This window comes from Herpailurus yagouaroundi, unplaced genomic scaffold (genome assembly GCF_014898765.1).
Source record: "Herpailurus yagouaroundi ecotype Mexico unplaced genomic scaffold, PumYag 67700, whole genome shotgun sequence".
Taxonomy (NCBI): Eukaryota; Metazoa; Chordata; class Mammalia; order Carnivora; family Felidae; genus Herpailurus; species Herpailurus yagouaroundi.
The window spans coordinates 3,284,825-3,302,497 of NW_024420499.1; the positions used below are offsets into that span (position 1 = coordinate 3,284,825).

Consider the following 17,673-nt stretch of genomic DNA (forward strand, 5'->3'; position numbering starts at 1 on the left):
TTTTCAAAAAAAAATGGAATCTGAGTCCATTTGAGGGTAACACTGGGAGAGAACTTTGAGGATTAAAGAAAAAAAACCCACAGAATTGGGGTGCACATTCTCTCTTGCTCTCTCTTTCACATACACACACACACACACACACACACACACACACACACACACCTCACTTTGGTCACATATTATGGTTCAGGCTTATTCAGGATTAAAGCATTAAACAGCTTATCCCAGAGTAAATCCTCTGCTGACAACCATCCTCTAGGCCCAAACCACAATCTATGTTCACTGCCCTGCCCTACTGATGCCCCACCTCTCCCTCCAGCCTCAAACTTCAGTCTTTTATTCAGCAAACCCAAGGCCCTAGAAAAGTCAGCAAGAAATAGGAACAAAACAAATTCAAGTATTTGGTATTTAAGTGACGCTCACTATGTGCCAGGCACAGAGTTCTGTCTGTCTACCCACTGTCATTACTACTCCAAATAATTCAACTATCATTTTTTAAGAGTTTACCATGTGCCAGGCATCCAGTCACTGTGCTAAATACCTTCCACGCATCATATCTCATTTAGCCCTCTCAGCAATCCTAGGAGATACTGTTCCCATTTTACAGATGAGGAAACTGAGGCACACAGACGTAAAAGGACTTGTCAAAGGGCATGCTGTTAATAAATGGCCAAGCCAAAGTTTGACCATAGCTCCAACTCCAAAGTCTACATACCAGAGACCGTGTAGTATGGTGGGTAGAATGAGGAGTCAGCAAGTTTTTCTGTAGTAAAGGGCCAGAGAGCAAATATTTTAGGCATTGTAGTCCATATGGTCTCTGTTGTAATTACTCAACTCTGTCACTGTAGCACAGAAAGAGCCATACATAATATGTAAACAAATGAGTAGGCTGTATTCCAATAAAATTTTATTTACACAAATAGGTAACACCCTGGATTTGGTCCCCAGGTTGTAGTTCGATGACCCCCGGGTCAGAGCACCCGCGGTATACTCCGATAGGCCTGGGCTCAAGACCTGGTTCTCACCACTTACTAGACAAGTTCTTTAGTCTCTCTGTGTCTCCATTTCTTCATCTGTAAAATGGAGCTCATACCTCCCTCAATGAGCCATTCTGAGAATTCAGGATGAAAAGAATGAATAAATACAAAGCTCTTGGCATATAGGAAAGCACTCAATAAGTCATTAATAAAAGCCCACCATAAGGCTGGTCCCTAGAGGGAAGGAAGAAGGACAGGGGTTAGGATACATGCTGCTGTCTTTAAAATCAAGCCACCAAGGCTCCAGTGGTCTTGGTCCTCAGCAGTAATAAGGAACCCCCTTAGGATACCAGCTAATTCTGCTCCCCTCCAGCTACATTAACCTTGTTCCTTTATGAGTTTTTACATTCCTGTTTTAGTCATTAGTGAGAAAGTCTCCTGGTTTCATTATAGCTCTTGTCAGGCCCTGGGAACCACGTCATGGTGGGCGGGGGAGGGAGGCAGGAATATAGTTTTGTCTTTATTTGTTAGGGGTTTTCCTTCAGGGAGGAGGTTCTGGCTGCTTATGTCCCAAGTACCCAGCACAGGGCCTGGCACGGAGTAAGGTGGTAAGGAAATGCCGCTGGTTTCATTGAACTGGCTTTGGAGCAATCCTGCCTGGAAGCAGAAGGGAAGTGACTTGGTAAAAGCCCTCACAGCACTGAGGATCCCTGTTTTCTCCACAAAAGGGAGAGAGAACATGTGCATGTGGCGGGGGAGGGCATGGGAGCGTGAGGGTTGGTTGAGAGAACAGAGAAGTGCAGAACATCCTGTCCCTGGGTTACATCAAGTACACAGGAGCCATGTTGCAATCGTCTCTCCAGGCCATCCTCCTCAATAATCACCCGGGGCAAGCCACCTGGAACAAGTTTCTTTTTTTTTTTTTTTTTTTTTTTTAATTTTTAATGTTTATTTATTTTTGAGATAGAGATAGACAGAGGACAAGCAGGGAAGGGGAAGAGAAAGAGGGAGACACAGAATCTGAAGCAGGCTCCAAGCTGTGAGGTGTCAGCACAGAGCCCGATGTGGGGCTTGAACCCACAAACCGTGAGATCACGACCTGAGCTGAAGTCGGACGCCTAACCGACTGAACCACCCAGGTGCCCCTGCCTGGAGCAAGTTTTGTGCTTTGACCCCAAACCATACTTAGAGAATCTTCCATCTCAGCTTTAGAGAGTCCCCTGAGATACCTCAGCTTGGCAGTCAGCCCCCCCCAAATCCACCCTTCCTGCAATCCTGACTTGCCAATCTTTCTCAATCAGTAATTCTCTCCTTCAGGGCGCCCGGGTGGCTCAGTTGGTTAAACATCTGACTTCAGCTCAGGTCATGATCTCGCGGTTCGTGGGTTCGAGTCCCGCGTCGGGCTGTGTGCTGACGGCTCCGAGCCTGGAGCCTGATTCCGATGCCGTGTCTCCCTCTCTCTCTGCCCCTCCCCTGCTAGCACTCTGTCTCTCACTCTCAAAAATGAATTAAAAAAAAAAAAAGAAATTCCCTCCATCTACTGAGTTGTCCGGCTTCCTCTAAAATATGTCTTGCATAATAATCCAGTTTTTCACCCTGGAATTTGTTAGAGTTATTTATGGGCTCTGACTATATGGCGAGGTCTGTACTGACTCCAGTTGGATGCACTGTCTAGGGAGGCCTCTGTCAAGTCACATAGACAGTCACTTCAAGACTATCCAAGAAGCAATGATTCTCCATCTCATAATAATGAGAGCCATAATGATGAAAATAGCTAACACTGAATGCCTCTTTGTCTAATTCTCAGAATAATCCATGATGAAAATGCTATAATAATGTTTCTTTCCTCGTTGCCAGGCACTGAGTTAGCTCTCTTCATCTTTAGAACAACCCTATGACATGGGTTACTAGCATATCCTCATTTTTCAGATGGGGAAACTGGAGGCCAGAAAGATTAAGCAACTTGCCCAAGGTCATCCAGCCAGGAAGTTGTGGAACTGGAATTTGCACCTCGGGTCTGTCTGTCTGACTACAGAGGCCATGCTGTCATTTCACCTTATTAGAAATATCTTTATGGGGGCACCTGGGTGGCGCAGTCGGTTGAGCGTCCGACTTCAGCCAGGTCACGATCTCGCGGTCCGTGAGTTCGAGCCCCGCGTCAGGCTCTGGGCTGATGGCTCAGAGCCTGGAACCTGTTTCCGATTCTGTGTCTGCCTCTCTCTCTGCCCCTCCCCTGTTCATGCTCTGTCTCTCTCTGTCTCAAAAATAAATAAACGTTGAAAAAAAAATTAAAAAAAAAATATCTTTATGTATGAGGCCTATATTGCACCGATAAGCTACCAAAGATGTATGAGGAATGCTATCTTCCTTTTGTTTAGTGTTGAGAATGTTCCCAAGCACTTTCCCACCCAGGAGCCATTCGATTGTCAGGCGAGCCCTGTGAGGAAGGCAGGGTGGGTGGCGACCACCTATTGCATAGATAAAAGCCCAAACACAAAGACTTGCCCCAAGACCCATCACGAGTCACACGCCAAACCAGAGGCAGAGTGCAAGATATATGTTTCCAGGGGCTCCTGGGTGGCTCAGTCCCTTGAGTATCTGACTCTTGATTTTGGCTCAGGTCACGATCCCAGGGTCGTGGGATCAAGCCCCACATCGGACGGCACACTCAGCATGGAGCCTGCTTGGGATTCTCTCTCTCTCTCTCTCTTTCTCTCCCTCTACCCCTCCCCTGCTCTCTCTTTTTCTCAAATAAAAAAAAAGATATATGTTTCTGAAATGTGTTCTTTCTTATAGCTAGGGGTTAAGTTTCCTCCACCACCTTAATTCTGATTTCGTGCTGAAAATTTCCAAGTGGGCAGCTCACAGCAGGTCATGAAACTTCTAGCCAAGCCTTCTTATAAATGTGAAAACGACTTGGGTGTTACCTGACTTAGTCTCCTTTTTTGCCCCAGTTCTTCAGGATCTGCAATGCCTGAACATATTTGTGACCTGATGAAAAAGGAGGGACCTCGGCCCTTAAGAACGAGATACACTGAAGGCATGAACACATCTCACCATAGATCTCTCCACTGTTTTATGTAGTGAACAATTACAAGTCCACAATTCTGATATTGACCAAGTCCTGAATCAAAAAACAATTTTTTAATAAATTTCCTATCAAAATGCATGTGGTGGCAAAACATGAGACGAACTGATGCAAGGCGATTTATTGTCTTTGTTTATCCCGATGCGTCTAAACATTCACAGGTTTCACTGCTGACATTTTTTTAGATGTTTTCTAGGAAGAGAGAGTGCCTGCACACACGTGTGGGTGAGGGGCAGAGTGAGAGGCAGAGAGAGAATCTTAGGCAGGTTCCATGCTCAGCAAGGAAGTTGATGGAGGGCTCGATCTCACGACCCTGAGATCATGACCTGAGCTGAAATCAAGAGTCAGACACTTAACCGACTGAGCCACCCAAGCGTCCCCACTGCTGCAATATTAATGTGTTTGACTACAGTAGGATTTCCAGATAAAATACAGGCCACCTGGTTACATTTGAATTGCTGATAAACAGTGAATCATATTTTAGTACAAGTTTGTCCCCTTACAATATTTGGGACATACTTACACTAAAACATGTTTCACTGTTTATCGGCAATTCAAATATAACTAGATATCTTGTATTTTTATTTGCTAAATTTGGCAACCCTAATTATGAGTGCTGCCTTAAATCCCACTGGGGGTGTTACCTAATATATGGTACAAACAGCATATTATTGTTCTAAAATCTGGCAAATTTAGAATTGCAAAACACATCTGTCCTCAAGGATTTTGGAATAAGTACTGTGGATCTGTGGACCTGTAGCATCCTCCCAGCACTGGGCTTGGAACTGCCAGGGCACCCAACTCTCAAAGACTCATGCCATCAGAATTGGTTGCCTCTTTGGCTCTCATTATATTTTGCCCCCATCTTGGCTTTAGTGAGTTTCCAGGCTCTCCTCTTCAATTGCCCTGCCATGCAGGTGCACTTGCTCCCTCCCAGGTGAGAAGTTTGCCAATACAGCCTCCTCTTTCCTTCTAAAATAAAAAAATTAATGTTTATCTATTTTTGAAACACACACACACACACACACACACACACATACAGTGTGAGCGGGGCAGGGGCAGAGAAAGGGAGAAACAGAATCTGAAGCAGGTTCCAAGCTCCAGGCTGTCAGCACAGAGCCCGACAGGGGGCTTGAACTCACAAACCTCGAGATCATGACCTGAGCCCAAGTCCGACGCAACCGACTGAAGCACCCAGACACCCCTCCTCTTTCCTTCTAGAACTCCCCCTGCCCCCCCCACCGCCACCCTTGGAAGTGGAAGTGAGCTCCCACCGCTCTCTGCTGCCATCTCATGGCTAGAATAAGCCATTGTGATCGGACTTAATTCCGCACACTACATGCTTTCAAGAGCCTAGCACCTCTAACACAGGAGAATTATGACACCTGCCAGGAAACCCCATTTAGCAAATTCCAGCTGCTGTGTATATGTGCAAATGGAAAACTATATTTTTTTAAATATGTATTCTAAAACCAAGTTTTCAGCATCTAGCTTCACCTTCCTCCAGTTAGTTCAAATTAGTGAGCCTTAGCTCAAACTTGAAATTAGAGGAATGACTGCCAGTTGACTTATTTTGTGAGACTGAACTTGTGTTGCCTTTGATATCAGTATCTTTGTTCAAGAACCATGTCCACTAGGTAATTGCAGCAACAGCCAACCGAGTACAAAATGTCTCAGTAATGCCTGGGGCAGTACCACATCTCCCTCTTAAAAAAAAAAAAATCACCACGGATTAGTGATCTGAGTAAATATCAAATTGTTAGAGACTACATGCAAAATGTGGGGGCCACTTTTGAATTGTAACCTGGGCCTAATCTACTTGCCAAAACCTATTTCTTCGCCTCTGGTAAAAAGCTGAACCACTTGGTAACAGTACGGCTCAGCGAGCTCACTGCAATGGTAGGTGTTTTGAACATTTTTCCCTCTTTGGAAAATTTTGTATCGCCATCGATTTCCTTTTTGGGCGTTTTTGTCATCAAAGCCCAGCTTGATTGGCAACTATAAAACAAACCAACAAAACCTGTTCTATCTCAGACCATTTTTGCCGGCTGGCTTTTTAAATACACCCTTATACACAATCGGACTCTCTTTTGAAGAACTGACATCTGATGCAGTGAAAGTTGGGCCTATTCCAATGTGCAGCCCCTCACTGAGGGAGAAGAAGGTTCTTGAAAGATCGGTAGACTTCTTCAAACCACCAAGAAAGGCCCTTCACTCCGATCCTGCCATAGTTGGGACCTCAGTTTTTCTTGCAGATCCTTCTACTCTGGAAAGGGATGAAGGGGTGGGGGGAGATTCACTCTCACATTTCAGATTTTCTCATCCTTTGAATGTACTAAAGGAAGAAGTGTTTATAGCGGTAAATCCCCCAACTTGAAGTCAGCTGATCTCTTTTAGGAAGCAAAGATAACTCATTGCCAATCACTTCAAGGAACAACAGGCCTGTACTGTTTAACAAACCTCTAAATGCTAAACATATGTCAAGGTGACCTTTCTTCCAGTCTCATCTACTGCACTTTTATACACACCCAGCAGTTGACAATCATGTGAAAATCACCAGTGAGGTGACTCAGTGTGGGACTGGCTTGGTCTATCCTGATCTAATGTTTCCCTTGCTGACAGCCTCCATGGTATGGAACAGAGTGGTTTGTGGGAATTAAGAAAGATTTTTCTCCTTTGATCATTGCCTGTTCCTAGTAGAGCCACTGGAAACTCACTGCTACTGTCTTGTTTTTTCTCTGCCTCATGGTCTGGCTTACTTGTCAAGAGCCCACACCCCCCACCCCTAGATCCTCTGTTCCTACCAAGGGACTTCTTTTCACTTTCCATTGTATCTTCAGAGACTAGGGACTCAATCAATAACCAGGGAAGTGTATCCCTAGTTCACTACTCTTTTTTTTTTTTTAAGACATATTGACTTTATTTTTTTAAGTTTATTTACTTATTTTGAGAGAAAGAGAAAGAGCGTGAATGCAAGCAGGGGAGGGGCAGAAAGAGGGAGAGAATACCAAGCAGGTTCTGCGCTGTCAGCACAGAGCCTGATGCAGGGCTCAATCCCATGAACCATGAGCTCATGACCTGAGCCAAAACCAAGAGTTGGACGCTTCAATGACTGAGCCACCCAGGCGCCCCCTCACTCATTACTCTTAAATGAGCACTTACTACAGTGCTTGACACATAGTAAGTACTCAAATGGCAATTTTTGTCTCATTAGTGTCTAACCTCTCTGAGCCTCAGTTTTTCTCATCTGTAAAATGGGTGTAAAGGTAGTAGCAACTTCTTGGGTTTGTTAATACATATATAGTGCTTTTAAATGTATCCAAAACATAGGAAGTTCTGTGTACATTTAATCTGTAACTATTATGCCCAGTATTAGAGAAATACCTTGAGGGCACACAGAATATGAGGTGAAAAGAGAAGTGTGTGTGTGTGTGTGTGTGTGTGTGTGTGTATGTGTTTTGGAAGATTTGGGGGACAGAAAGTTCCATTTGGGTTATGAATCTGAAATGCCCACTGGGGATTGAACATTCAGGTCTGAAGTTTAGCAGGAAAGCAAAGAGGAGAACTTTCTCACTTTAACAAGTACAGTAAATATCTGCAAAGCCTTTTGAGCTATGAAATGTCACACAACAGACAAAATTGCCCCCCGCCCCCGCTGCTTCAGAAGCTTACCATGGGAGAGGGGCACCTAGGTAGCTCAATGGGTTAAGCATCTGACTCTTAATCTTGGCTCAGGTAACAATCTCATGGTTCATGAGATCGAGCCCCATGTCGGTGTGGAGCCTGCTTGGGATTGTCTCTCTCCCTCTCTTTGCCCCTCTCCTACATGCGCTCTCTCTCTTTCTCAAAATAAATAAATAAACTTTTTTTTTAAAAAAAGAAGCTTACCATGTAAGAAAGCCAAATCACGTGTTCTACATAAAAGTAAGTGTAACACAGGTCAGGCTCTAAGAGGTACCATAAGGAAGAAGCAAAGTAGCCTGTGCTTAAGGAGGAGGGATCGCCTTTGGCTGGGGCAATCAGGGAAGGCTTCCAGGAGGAAGTGAGATTCTCTGATTTGAATGCTTCTCTACAGCCTTTCCTTCTGACTCTAGTGCCTGCTGATTTGTCCCTTCTCTGAATGCCCTGAGTTCCTAAGTTGCTGTGCCTCACAACAATGTAGTCAGCTTTTCCTAATGCTAAATGGATCCAGTTTGAATGACTATACTTTATTCCGGCCTTTCTTTTTTTAATGTTTATTTATTTATTTTGAGAGAGTGAGTATAAACGGGGTGGGGCAGAGAGAGAGGGAGACAGAGGATCAGCAGCGGACTCTGCGCTGACAGCACAGAGCCCGACGCGGGGCTCGAACCCACGAACCGTGAGGTCATGACCTGAGCTGAAGTTGGAGACTTAACCAACCGAGCCACCCAGACGTCCCTCTGACCCTTTTTTTTTTTTTTTTTATGAAGCAGTGTTAACAGAAAATCAAAGGGGGCATAGCTTTTATAATCATGTCTTTACTTGGCAAAATCTCCCGGTTTGGAAGGGAGTGGCTTTCACCGGTCTGTGGCCCCCGGCCATCTGAGAACGTGACACTCTTACCACCTGCCCTGCTCTTGCAGGCATCTGAACACAAACATTGCTGTCGTGTTACTTGTTTCATGTGAGTTTGGCTGGTCAGTCAATGAGATTCTGCAGGCCAGAATCACCATGGGTCCCTCTTGTTGTGACCCTCTTCCCACGCACCACACAGAGCTGGACACAGAGCAGGTGTACAGAAATACCTGTTGAAACGCCTAAGTTGAATCCTGTTGATCTCGTGTTCCCTTAGCAATGAGCAAGTCAGAATGTCTTCTGCTTTGTGTTCAGCATGCGAATCAAACGTGAAAGTTACATGATTATTTAGACCGCTGTAGGAACAGGGGCAGCTGGGTGGTTCAGTGGGTTAAGTGTCCGACTCTTGGTTTCAGCTCAGGTCACGATCTCACGGTTTGTGAAATCGAGCCCCATGTCAGGCTCTGCACTGACGGGCCAGAGCCTGCTTGGGATTCTCTCTCTCCCTCTCTGTCTGCCCCTCCTCTGCTTGAGCTCGCCCTCTCTCTCTCTCTCTCTCTCTCTCAAAAAAATAAACATGTTTTTCAAAAAATAAACAGATGTAGGAACAAAAGTCGCATACAATAGACTGGTGAGGAGCTAGGGGAACAATTCTCCTCACTGAACGAATGAAGTCAGAGGTCTGTGGAGGTGAAATCAAAACGGGTTTGCTAGTTGCCTGGGGGAGGGTCAGGCTCCTTCCAGTAGAAGCTGACATTATTCCTATCAAGAATCACTCATTTGGGGCGCCTGGGTGGCTCAGTCGGTTAAACATCCGACTTCGGCTCAGGTCGTGATCTCACGGTTTGTGAGTTCAAGCCCCATGTCAGGCTCTGTGCTGACAGCTCAGAGCCTGGAGCCTGCTTCAGATTCTGTATCTGCCTCTCTCTCTGCCCCTCCCCCACTCACACACTGCCCCCCCCTCTCTCTCTCTCTCTCTCAAAAAATAAACATTTAAAAATTTTTTAAAAAAAGAATTACTCATTGAGGGGCAAAGAGCTATTGAGCCCCTCCATTTAAAATGCAGCTTTATGTCAAAGGAAATAAGGCAAGGCTTTTCCAAAATTCCCATACAGTAAGGAAAAAATTAATTTTCAGCCCTTTCCCAAGAGCATTGGAGACACAAAGCATTGCAGAACTGTGGTGAGAACCTTAGCAGGTTGGTGAAGACAGGATTTGGACAGGTTGAAAAGGTGGGTCCCATACAGACCTGGCCTGGGGCTAAACCAGGAAGGTAAGATCTGCAGAGCCTCCCCCATGTCCTTCGCTATGCCCCGCCCACCCTGCCTTTCCCAGCTGCCACTCAAGAGCCCAGACCTGGGCTTCTGACCATTTGCTGGCATGCAGGTCCCTTGGAGCTCGTTAACCGGCTAATATGATACACACACTTAAAACCATTAAGGTTAGTTAATAGTTTCATATGTTACCCCTTCCTAAAAACACAAATACAATTTCAATAATTTCAATACCTTGACGATACTGGGGAATTCAGCTTTCCGCAGGCCTCAGCTCACACCGTCCACGGATTGCCAGAATGCAGTGTTTAAGGGCTTGGTCTATGGAGTCAACCAAGCCAGGGCTCCCATCCTGGCCCTACCGCATACCATGAATGTGATCTTGGGCTTAGTTTCATCACCTGTGAAAGGAGTATAATGCCAATATCTGCCTTTAGGGTTGCTATGAGGTGATGCGTGTGAAAATCTGATATAATGTTTGGTACATTGTAAGAGCTCAATATATGGTAGTTAATCTATGCTAAGAGTAGTTCCTAATTTCAACTCCCAGGAGACTTGTCTTAGCTACCATACTTCACCCCCTCTGTACATTAAGGAAAGAAAGCTTTAGAAAGAGAGCATTCCACCAAGGTTCCTCCATCGCAGACCTATTTATTCAATCACTCATTTAACAGATATTTATTCAGTGTTTGCCTTGTGCCAGCCGGGCATTTAGCAAAATATTGGGAATATAATGGAAACTAAGACATGCTCCCAGTCCTTGACCAACACCCAGTCTTCTGGCTTTTAGGAAGCTCCCATACTGCTCAAACTTTGTTTTCTTGAAGCCCCCCGAGGAGGAAATTGGGAAAGGACTCTATCCTTTGGACTAACCCACAACCCAACAACCCAAATACAACATCATGAAAAATTAAAAAGTTACAAAGGGAAACACTTCCAGAATGGTGGAATAAGGACTTCGGGAAATCCACTCCTTCAAAAAACGAACAAGGCATAGGAAAAATATTCCAAATAAACATTTTCACAACTCCGAAAATTAACCAAAGGCTCGCAACAACCAGAGGAGCATGTATTCAAGAAAAACCGCTGAATCTTGGTTAGAACAGCAATTTTTGTGATATTTTAACCTGCCTATTCCGATACCCCTTTACCCAGGCCCGCCGTAGTCTTGAAAACCAACAGCCTTGGAACCACAGCAACTGTGAAAAGATTGGGTTTGCATCTCCCCCAAAAGACCCATCCCCAGAAAATTGTCATTATATGACCTGACAACTTCCTAGAAAAGCTCCATTTACAGAGCTGGTGTTTGTTTATGTGATATGACTCAGCACCAACAGCCCTTTTCGTTGAAAACTTGAGCAGCAATTGTTTAACACCATGGCTGCCTGAAACAGTGGATAGCAGTTGAGGCAAACAATAGGCTTAACGAAAAGCAATCCGAATCCAGAAATACATAAAAAGGATTATACACCATGACCCAGTGGAATTCATCTCAGTAGTGTAAGAGTGACTCACATAACAAAATGAATCGATGTATTACAGTATATTCGTAGAAGGAAGGGAGAAAAACACACATAATCATTTCAATTGACATAGGAAACGTATTTGACAAAATCATTTTATGATTAAAAAAACACACAGAAAACAGATGAGAACTTCCTTAACCTGATGAAAACCATCTATGATAAAACCATAGCTAATATTACACTTCATGGAGACCAACTGAAAGGCTGTCCCCTAAAATCAGGGACAAGACAAGGACAGACTCATTGATACAAGGAATAGATTTAAGAGTCCAAAATAACCCCTTACATTTATGGTTAGTTGATTTTCAAAAAGGATGCCAAAACAACTTAATAAGGAAAGAGTAGCCTTTTCAAAAAATAGTGCTGGGACAAATGAAGTTGGGCCCTTTTCTCATACAATATGCAAAAGTTAATTCAAAATGGATCAAAGACCTGACTATAAGAGCTAATGCTATCAAACTTGGAGAAGAAAACGGTACAAATCTTTGTGACCTTGGAGAGGGTGATGGTTTCTTAGATAGGGCAGCAGCAGCACAAGCAACAAAATAAAACACAAATTGGACTTCATCAAAATTAAAAACTACCACTCTAGGCTCTGTACAGCTTGGCTCTTACACACTCCACTGTTTTTCCTGCATTCTCTCCTTCTGAGGCATTCTTGAAATCAAGTAGATATTGATGAAATAACCTGTCAAATTTGAACTTCAGTATGCAAACAGGAATCAGGATTGTGCAGTCAAAGCTCACAGATGTTTTGGGCTTCAATACTACGTCGTGGCTTAATAAAAACTTCCTTTACAAATATGCTAATTGCAGTTTGTTCTACTCCTGCAAGATGTAAAAACAGAAAACGAAACCCTGTCCAAACGTTAAAATTACCAACTTCAGCCTAATCAAAAATCAGAGCAGCGGCACTGAAGATAAAGGTTGGGCGATAATATCCATTATTAAAAGAAGCTTCACCTCTGCACTTTTTGCGTAAGGGAAACTGATTTCTGGGGTCACAGTTCTTAGGGATACACGAGGGCAAGTCCCAAGAGGTCATAAAGACCATTGCAGAAGTGGTCCAAATATTTGTTTGGTTCTGGCAGCAGCAGGGAGCAATATCATGGTACAGGGATTGGCAAACTACAACCAAAGTTTAATTGGCGCACACACAGCCACACCCATTCATTTACGTATTTACCCATTGTCTATGGCTGAGTTTGCACTAAAACAGTTGACTGGTTTCTACAGGGACTATATGGGTTGCAAAGCCCCAGATATTTACTTTCTGGCCTTTTACAGAAAAAGTTTGTCAATCCCTGCAATAGCACATCAGTACATCAATCCAAATATCTCCATTCAGTGTCGCACAGACAAATCTAACTCAACAGATCTACAAGTGCACGCATCTCCATAAACCTGTTCCAGCTTCAGTGTTCCCACTCTCAGCTGACGACACTGATGTCTACCAATTCTCCGCAAAGAGAAGCCCCCCTCCCTTTACACTCAATCTCCATCTATTACTTCACTCCCCATTTATCGCCATATCCTGCCACTTCCCACCTCCTCCCTGTATTTTGCATCTGAGGACATCTCTCCATTTCCACAGTCATTACCTTAGTCTAAGTCACAATCATAGTATACCAGATTCCTAACCGGTCGTCTTCCTGCCTCGAGTTTTGCCCACTTTCTGCCCCCAGTTCATCTTCCATTCAATACCCAGAAGGATCTTTCTCACATCTAAGTCTGATCCTATGACATGCATAATAATATATGCAGCTAAGATTGAAATGAGCCCTTACTATGTGTTAGGCCTAGTTCTAAGTGCTTCGGAGGTAATAAGTGATCTTACTTCTCACACCAACCGTAGCTGGTAGATGCTGTTGTTATCTCTATTTAGATGAAAACGTTGAAGAACAAAGAGAACCAATGCAATCTAGCTCCAGAGTCTACTGTGGAGAGTCTTTTTAGTCTACTATACTGTTTATAAACACACACACACACACACACACACACACACACACACACACTCACACCCACTCATACACATAAACATATTGCTTATGGCTCCCCATCGCTCTTAAAATGAGTCATACTATTTACAATAGCCAAAGGTTATCATTGTAATCTTCTGTAACACCCTGTCTACCTCTCTAATCCCATCTTTTGCCATTCATGGTTTTGCATTTCAAGCCACAGCCACCCCAGACTGCTCTAGTTCCTCATACAAGTCATGTTCTTTTTTAACCTCTATGCCTTTAGTCATGTTATCCCTTCTTGGCTGTCCACTTCTTTCCCCTCTCCTCCCCTATGCTTAACCACCTTCTACACATCATTTAATGCTCCACTCAGGTATCACCTCCCCCAGGGATCCTTGCCTGTCCAGATTTGCTCTCCTTTGTGTTCCCATTATGCTTTGTTTGTATCCATTTAAAAAGGTTTTTTTTTAAGATTTTTTAATGTTTATTTATCTTTGAAAGAGAGAGCACGAGCAGAAGAAGGGCAGAGAGACAGAGAGACAGAGAATCCAAAGCGGGCTCCACACTGTCAGTGCAAAGCCCGACATGGGGCTCAAACTCACAAACCATGAGGTCATGACCTGGGCCTAAGTCAGACACTCAACTGACGGAGCCACCCATGTGCCCCTAAATTTTTTTTTAACGTTTATTTATTTTTGAGAGAGAGAGAGAGACAGATTGGGAGCAGGGGAAGGGCAGAGAGAGAGGGAGACACAGAGTCCAAAGAAGGCTCCAGGCTCCACGCTGTTAGCACAGAGGCCAACACCAGGCTCAAACCCACGGACAGTGAGATCATGACCTAAGCCAAAGTCAGACGCTTAACAGACTGAGCCACCCAGGTGCCCCTGTTCGTATGCATTTTAAATTTAAGCTCTTACTATACTGTCTTATAACCATCTTTTTTTACATCTATCCCCCTCACTAGACTGTGTACTCCCAGTGCTTTTCCCATGCATCCAAACATCTCGCTTTACCCTTCTACTTTTCTGTACTTTATTTGTTAGGACTTTTTCACCCCAGCCTCAGGCATGGGCGATAAGGCCAGGAAGAGTAGAAAGGGACTATAGGATTGTGTCTTTCTGTGTGACACAGGACGTGTTGGGGACCAGTATTTGAAGAAAATGAGATCACAGGATAAAAAGATCTTAGAGCTTATTTTTGGTAGTTTCATAATAGTTAACTGCTTGAGGGTAGTCTAGACCCCCAAATATATAATGGCTCAAACATGCTGGAATCCTCTCAGTCAGGTAACAGTCCAAGACAGGTATCAGCCTGATAGTTCTCCTCTATATGGTCATTGAGGGACACGAGCTGACAGAAACTCCTAGGTCATCCTGGGTTACCACATTCCAGTCAGCCGGAAGCGGGAGAGAACAGGGAGGATAGCACAGAGGACACCTCTATAGGCCAGGCCTGGGAGTACCACTCATCATTTCTCTGCACCTCCCATTATTAAGAATTTAGTCACTCGGCCACAGCTCACTACAAAGGGAGACCGGAAGTAATGTAGCCCAGCTGTGTGCTCAAGGAAGAGCAGGACGGTTTTGGTGGGAAGCCAGTGATCTTCCCAGATACACTAACAGTAAGGTTGGGCTACTTTACCTGGGGTGTTAGGTAAAAGATGGAAGAATTTTATTTCCTTTGCGTTAGTAAGCTATACGGTACAGCTCTAGTTAACCATTTTTTCCCATGGGAAGCTGGAACAGTCAGATACAGGCAGTATTTATTTTCTTTTTTTTTTTTTAATTTTTTTTTCAACGTTTATTTATTTTTGGGACAGAGAGAGACAGAGCATGAACGGGGGAGGGGCAGAGAGAGAGGGAGACACAGAATCGGAAACAGGCTCCAGGCTCTGAGCCATCAGCCCAGAGCCCGACGCGGGGCTCGAACTCACGGACCTCGAGACAGTGACCTGGCTGAAGTCGGACGCTTAACCGACTGCGCCACCCAGGCGCCCCGATACAGGCAGTATTTAAAATCATGGCTGACAGTTGAGCTCCCTACTGAGTTGGGTACCAGGAAGTAGCAGCTTAAGGATTACTTGCAATGATGACTCCTTAACTATTACTCACTGACACTTGGTAGATTGCCTTTAAGTAAAATCCCAGCTGGGTTAGTACACAATGCTGTGATTTGGGCCCCCAAATATTCTTTCTTCCTCTGCACGTCTAGACTTGAGAGGGTGTTAATAGATGGCAAAGCAGCAAGCTGATTCACTGCAAGCCAGCCAGGATGTGCTCAAAATCAAAGGGGAAGAAAGAAAAAATCAAAAAGGGGACTCATTTCCATTCCAAGCCATAGCCACAGGCATGAGCTTACTCCCGGCCAGTTTGTGTTTGCCCAAGCACAGCGCACATTTGTTGACGACCTCACGTAAGCTAGAGGAATGAGTAAAAGTGAACCAATTTGAAATAAAATATTCCCACGATTCTCTGCTAACAGACATGTAAACTCTGCCAAAGAACCTTGTAAAACAGCTGCCCAGGCTATCCTCCTCGGAGATGCTCATTGAGCCAGTCCTTGGTGTGACCTGGGAATCTGAATGTTTTTAATACTTATTTATTTTTGAGAAAGAGAGCACAAGTGGGGGAGGGGCAGAGAGAGAGGGAGACGCAGAATCCGAAGCAGGCTCCAGGCTCTGAGCTGTCAGCACAGAGTCCCACACGGGGCTCGAATTCACAAACAGTGAGAGAGATCATGACCTAAGCTGACGTTGGACGCTTAACTGACTGAGCCACCCAGGCACCCCTGGCATCTGAATTGTGTAATGTTCGCTGGATGATTCTGATCCAGAGGCAAGGTTTGGGAACCATTTCTCTAAGATGATGGGAGGAAGAATAGGGAAGCATGTGAAAACACAAACAAAAATGTATTTAATATATGAAATAAATAGCCCGAAGGAAAATCTAGTCTCATAGCTTGACATGTAGAGCTGTCTCCAGGGTTAGATCCATTCATGGAAACCTGGAAAACAGGCCTCTTCTGGGGATTGGTCACATAGCTGTATTATGAATGTAGACTTCCCCCTGGACGCCCAAGATGCCTAACTTGTTCTCCTTTTTTTTTTCCCCCCAGTTTGTTGCTCAGCCTAATTGCCAACAGTTACTTGCCACTCTGTGGTATGACGGCTTCCCTGGATGGCGACGGAAACACTGGGTAGTCAAGCTTCTTACCTGCATGACCATTGGATTCCTCTTTCCCATGCTGTCTATAGCTTATCTGATCTCACCCAGGAGCAACCTTGGGCTGTTCATCAAGAAACCCTTTATCAAGTTTATCTGCCACACAGCATCATATCTGACCTTCCTCTTCATGCTTCTCCTGGCTTCTCAGCACATTGTCAGGACAGACCTTCATGTACAGGGGCCTCCCCCAACAGTCGTGGAATGGATGATATTGCCTTGGGTTCTCGGTGAGTCAAAGAAACCAAGAGCTATGGGCAGAGTGCCTGTTTCTCCTGTTTAAATAAAGTACTGGAATAGGCAGTTGGGCTGGCCCTGAATTAGGACATCTTTTTGTGCAGTGGGGAAGCCCTTTGTGGGGAGTTTCAGAAATCTGGTGCCTTCCTCCCCAGGCTCTGATCATTTAGTATTGCATGGTCCACAGTGAGATTGGCAGTGACCCCACGGCTTAATTCTGTTAACCTAACATCTTCAAATACAAGAAACTGCCTGTCGGTTGGTTTAGAAGGAAAGCCAAGTATCAATCAGAATGGGTTTCAGGTAAGCTAGTCAGGCAAGTGCTGATCAGTCTATTCAAAGCCCTTCCTAAAACTCAAGGGCACTTGTATCTGCTGCTTTCTGTGGCTACACCACACAACCCCAGTATTAATCAGGGTCTACATCCTATATAGATACAGATTCCACAGTCAGGAGGGGAACCTAGGAAATTCACACCATCCATGGTAAAAGTAACTTTACCCGTAGTCTCTAAGCATAGTTAGACTGCACTGGACCCTCCAGTGCATCACTATCCCCCCGGTTGTTACTACTCAAACTCTAATACGCAAATCAGCAATGTCAGCATCATCACCTGGGAACTTGTTAGACATACAGAATCTCAAGTCCCACCCTGTATCTATGGAATGAGAATCTGCATTTCAACATGATCCCTGGCTGATTGACATGCACCTTAAAGTCTGAGAAGCACTGCCACAGCCACACCTTTTACTGGTTTCCCAGTTCTAAGGTTCAGGAGACATCTATGTCACCAGACAGAATTCCACAAAACCCACACACACACACACACACACACACACACACACACACA

General features: G+C 44.5%; 1 protein-coding gene across 1 annotated transcript in view; it reads left to right on the forward strand.

Moving 5' to 3' along the window:
• The window catches only part of TRPC5 (transient receptor potential cation channel subfamily C member 5), a 276,342-nt gene that overhangs the window by 198,876 nt on the left and 59,793 nt on the right, over positions 1–17,673 (forward strand). Inside the window, exons 5-6 of the mRNA XM_040468429.1 lie at positions 16,480–16,816; positions 17,011–17,126. Of these exons, the coding sequence (XP_040324363.1) occupies positions 16,480–16,816; positions 17,011–17,126 (453 nt within the window). The remainder of the gene's footprint in view (positions 1–16,479; positions 16,817–17,010; positions 17,127–17,673) is intronic.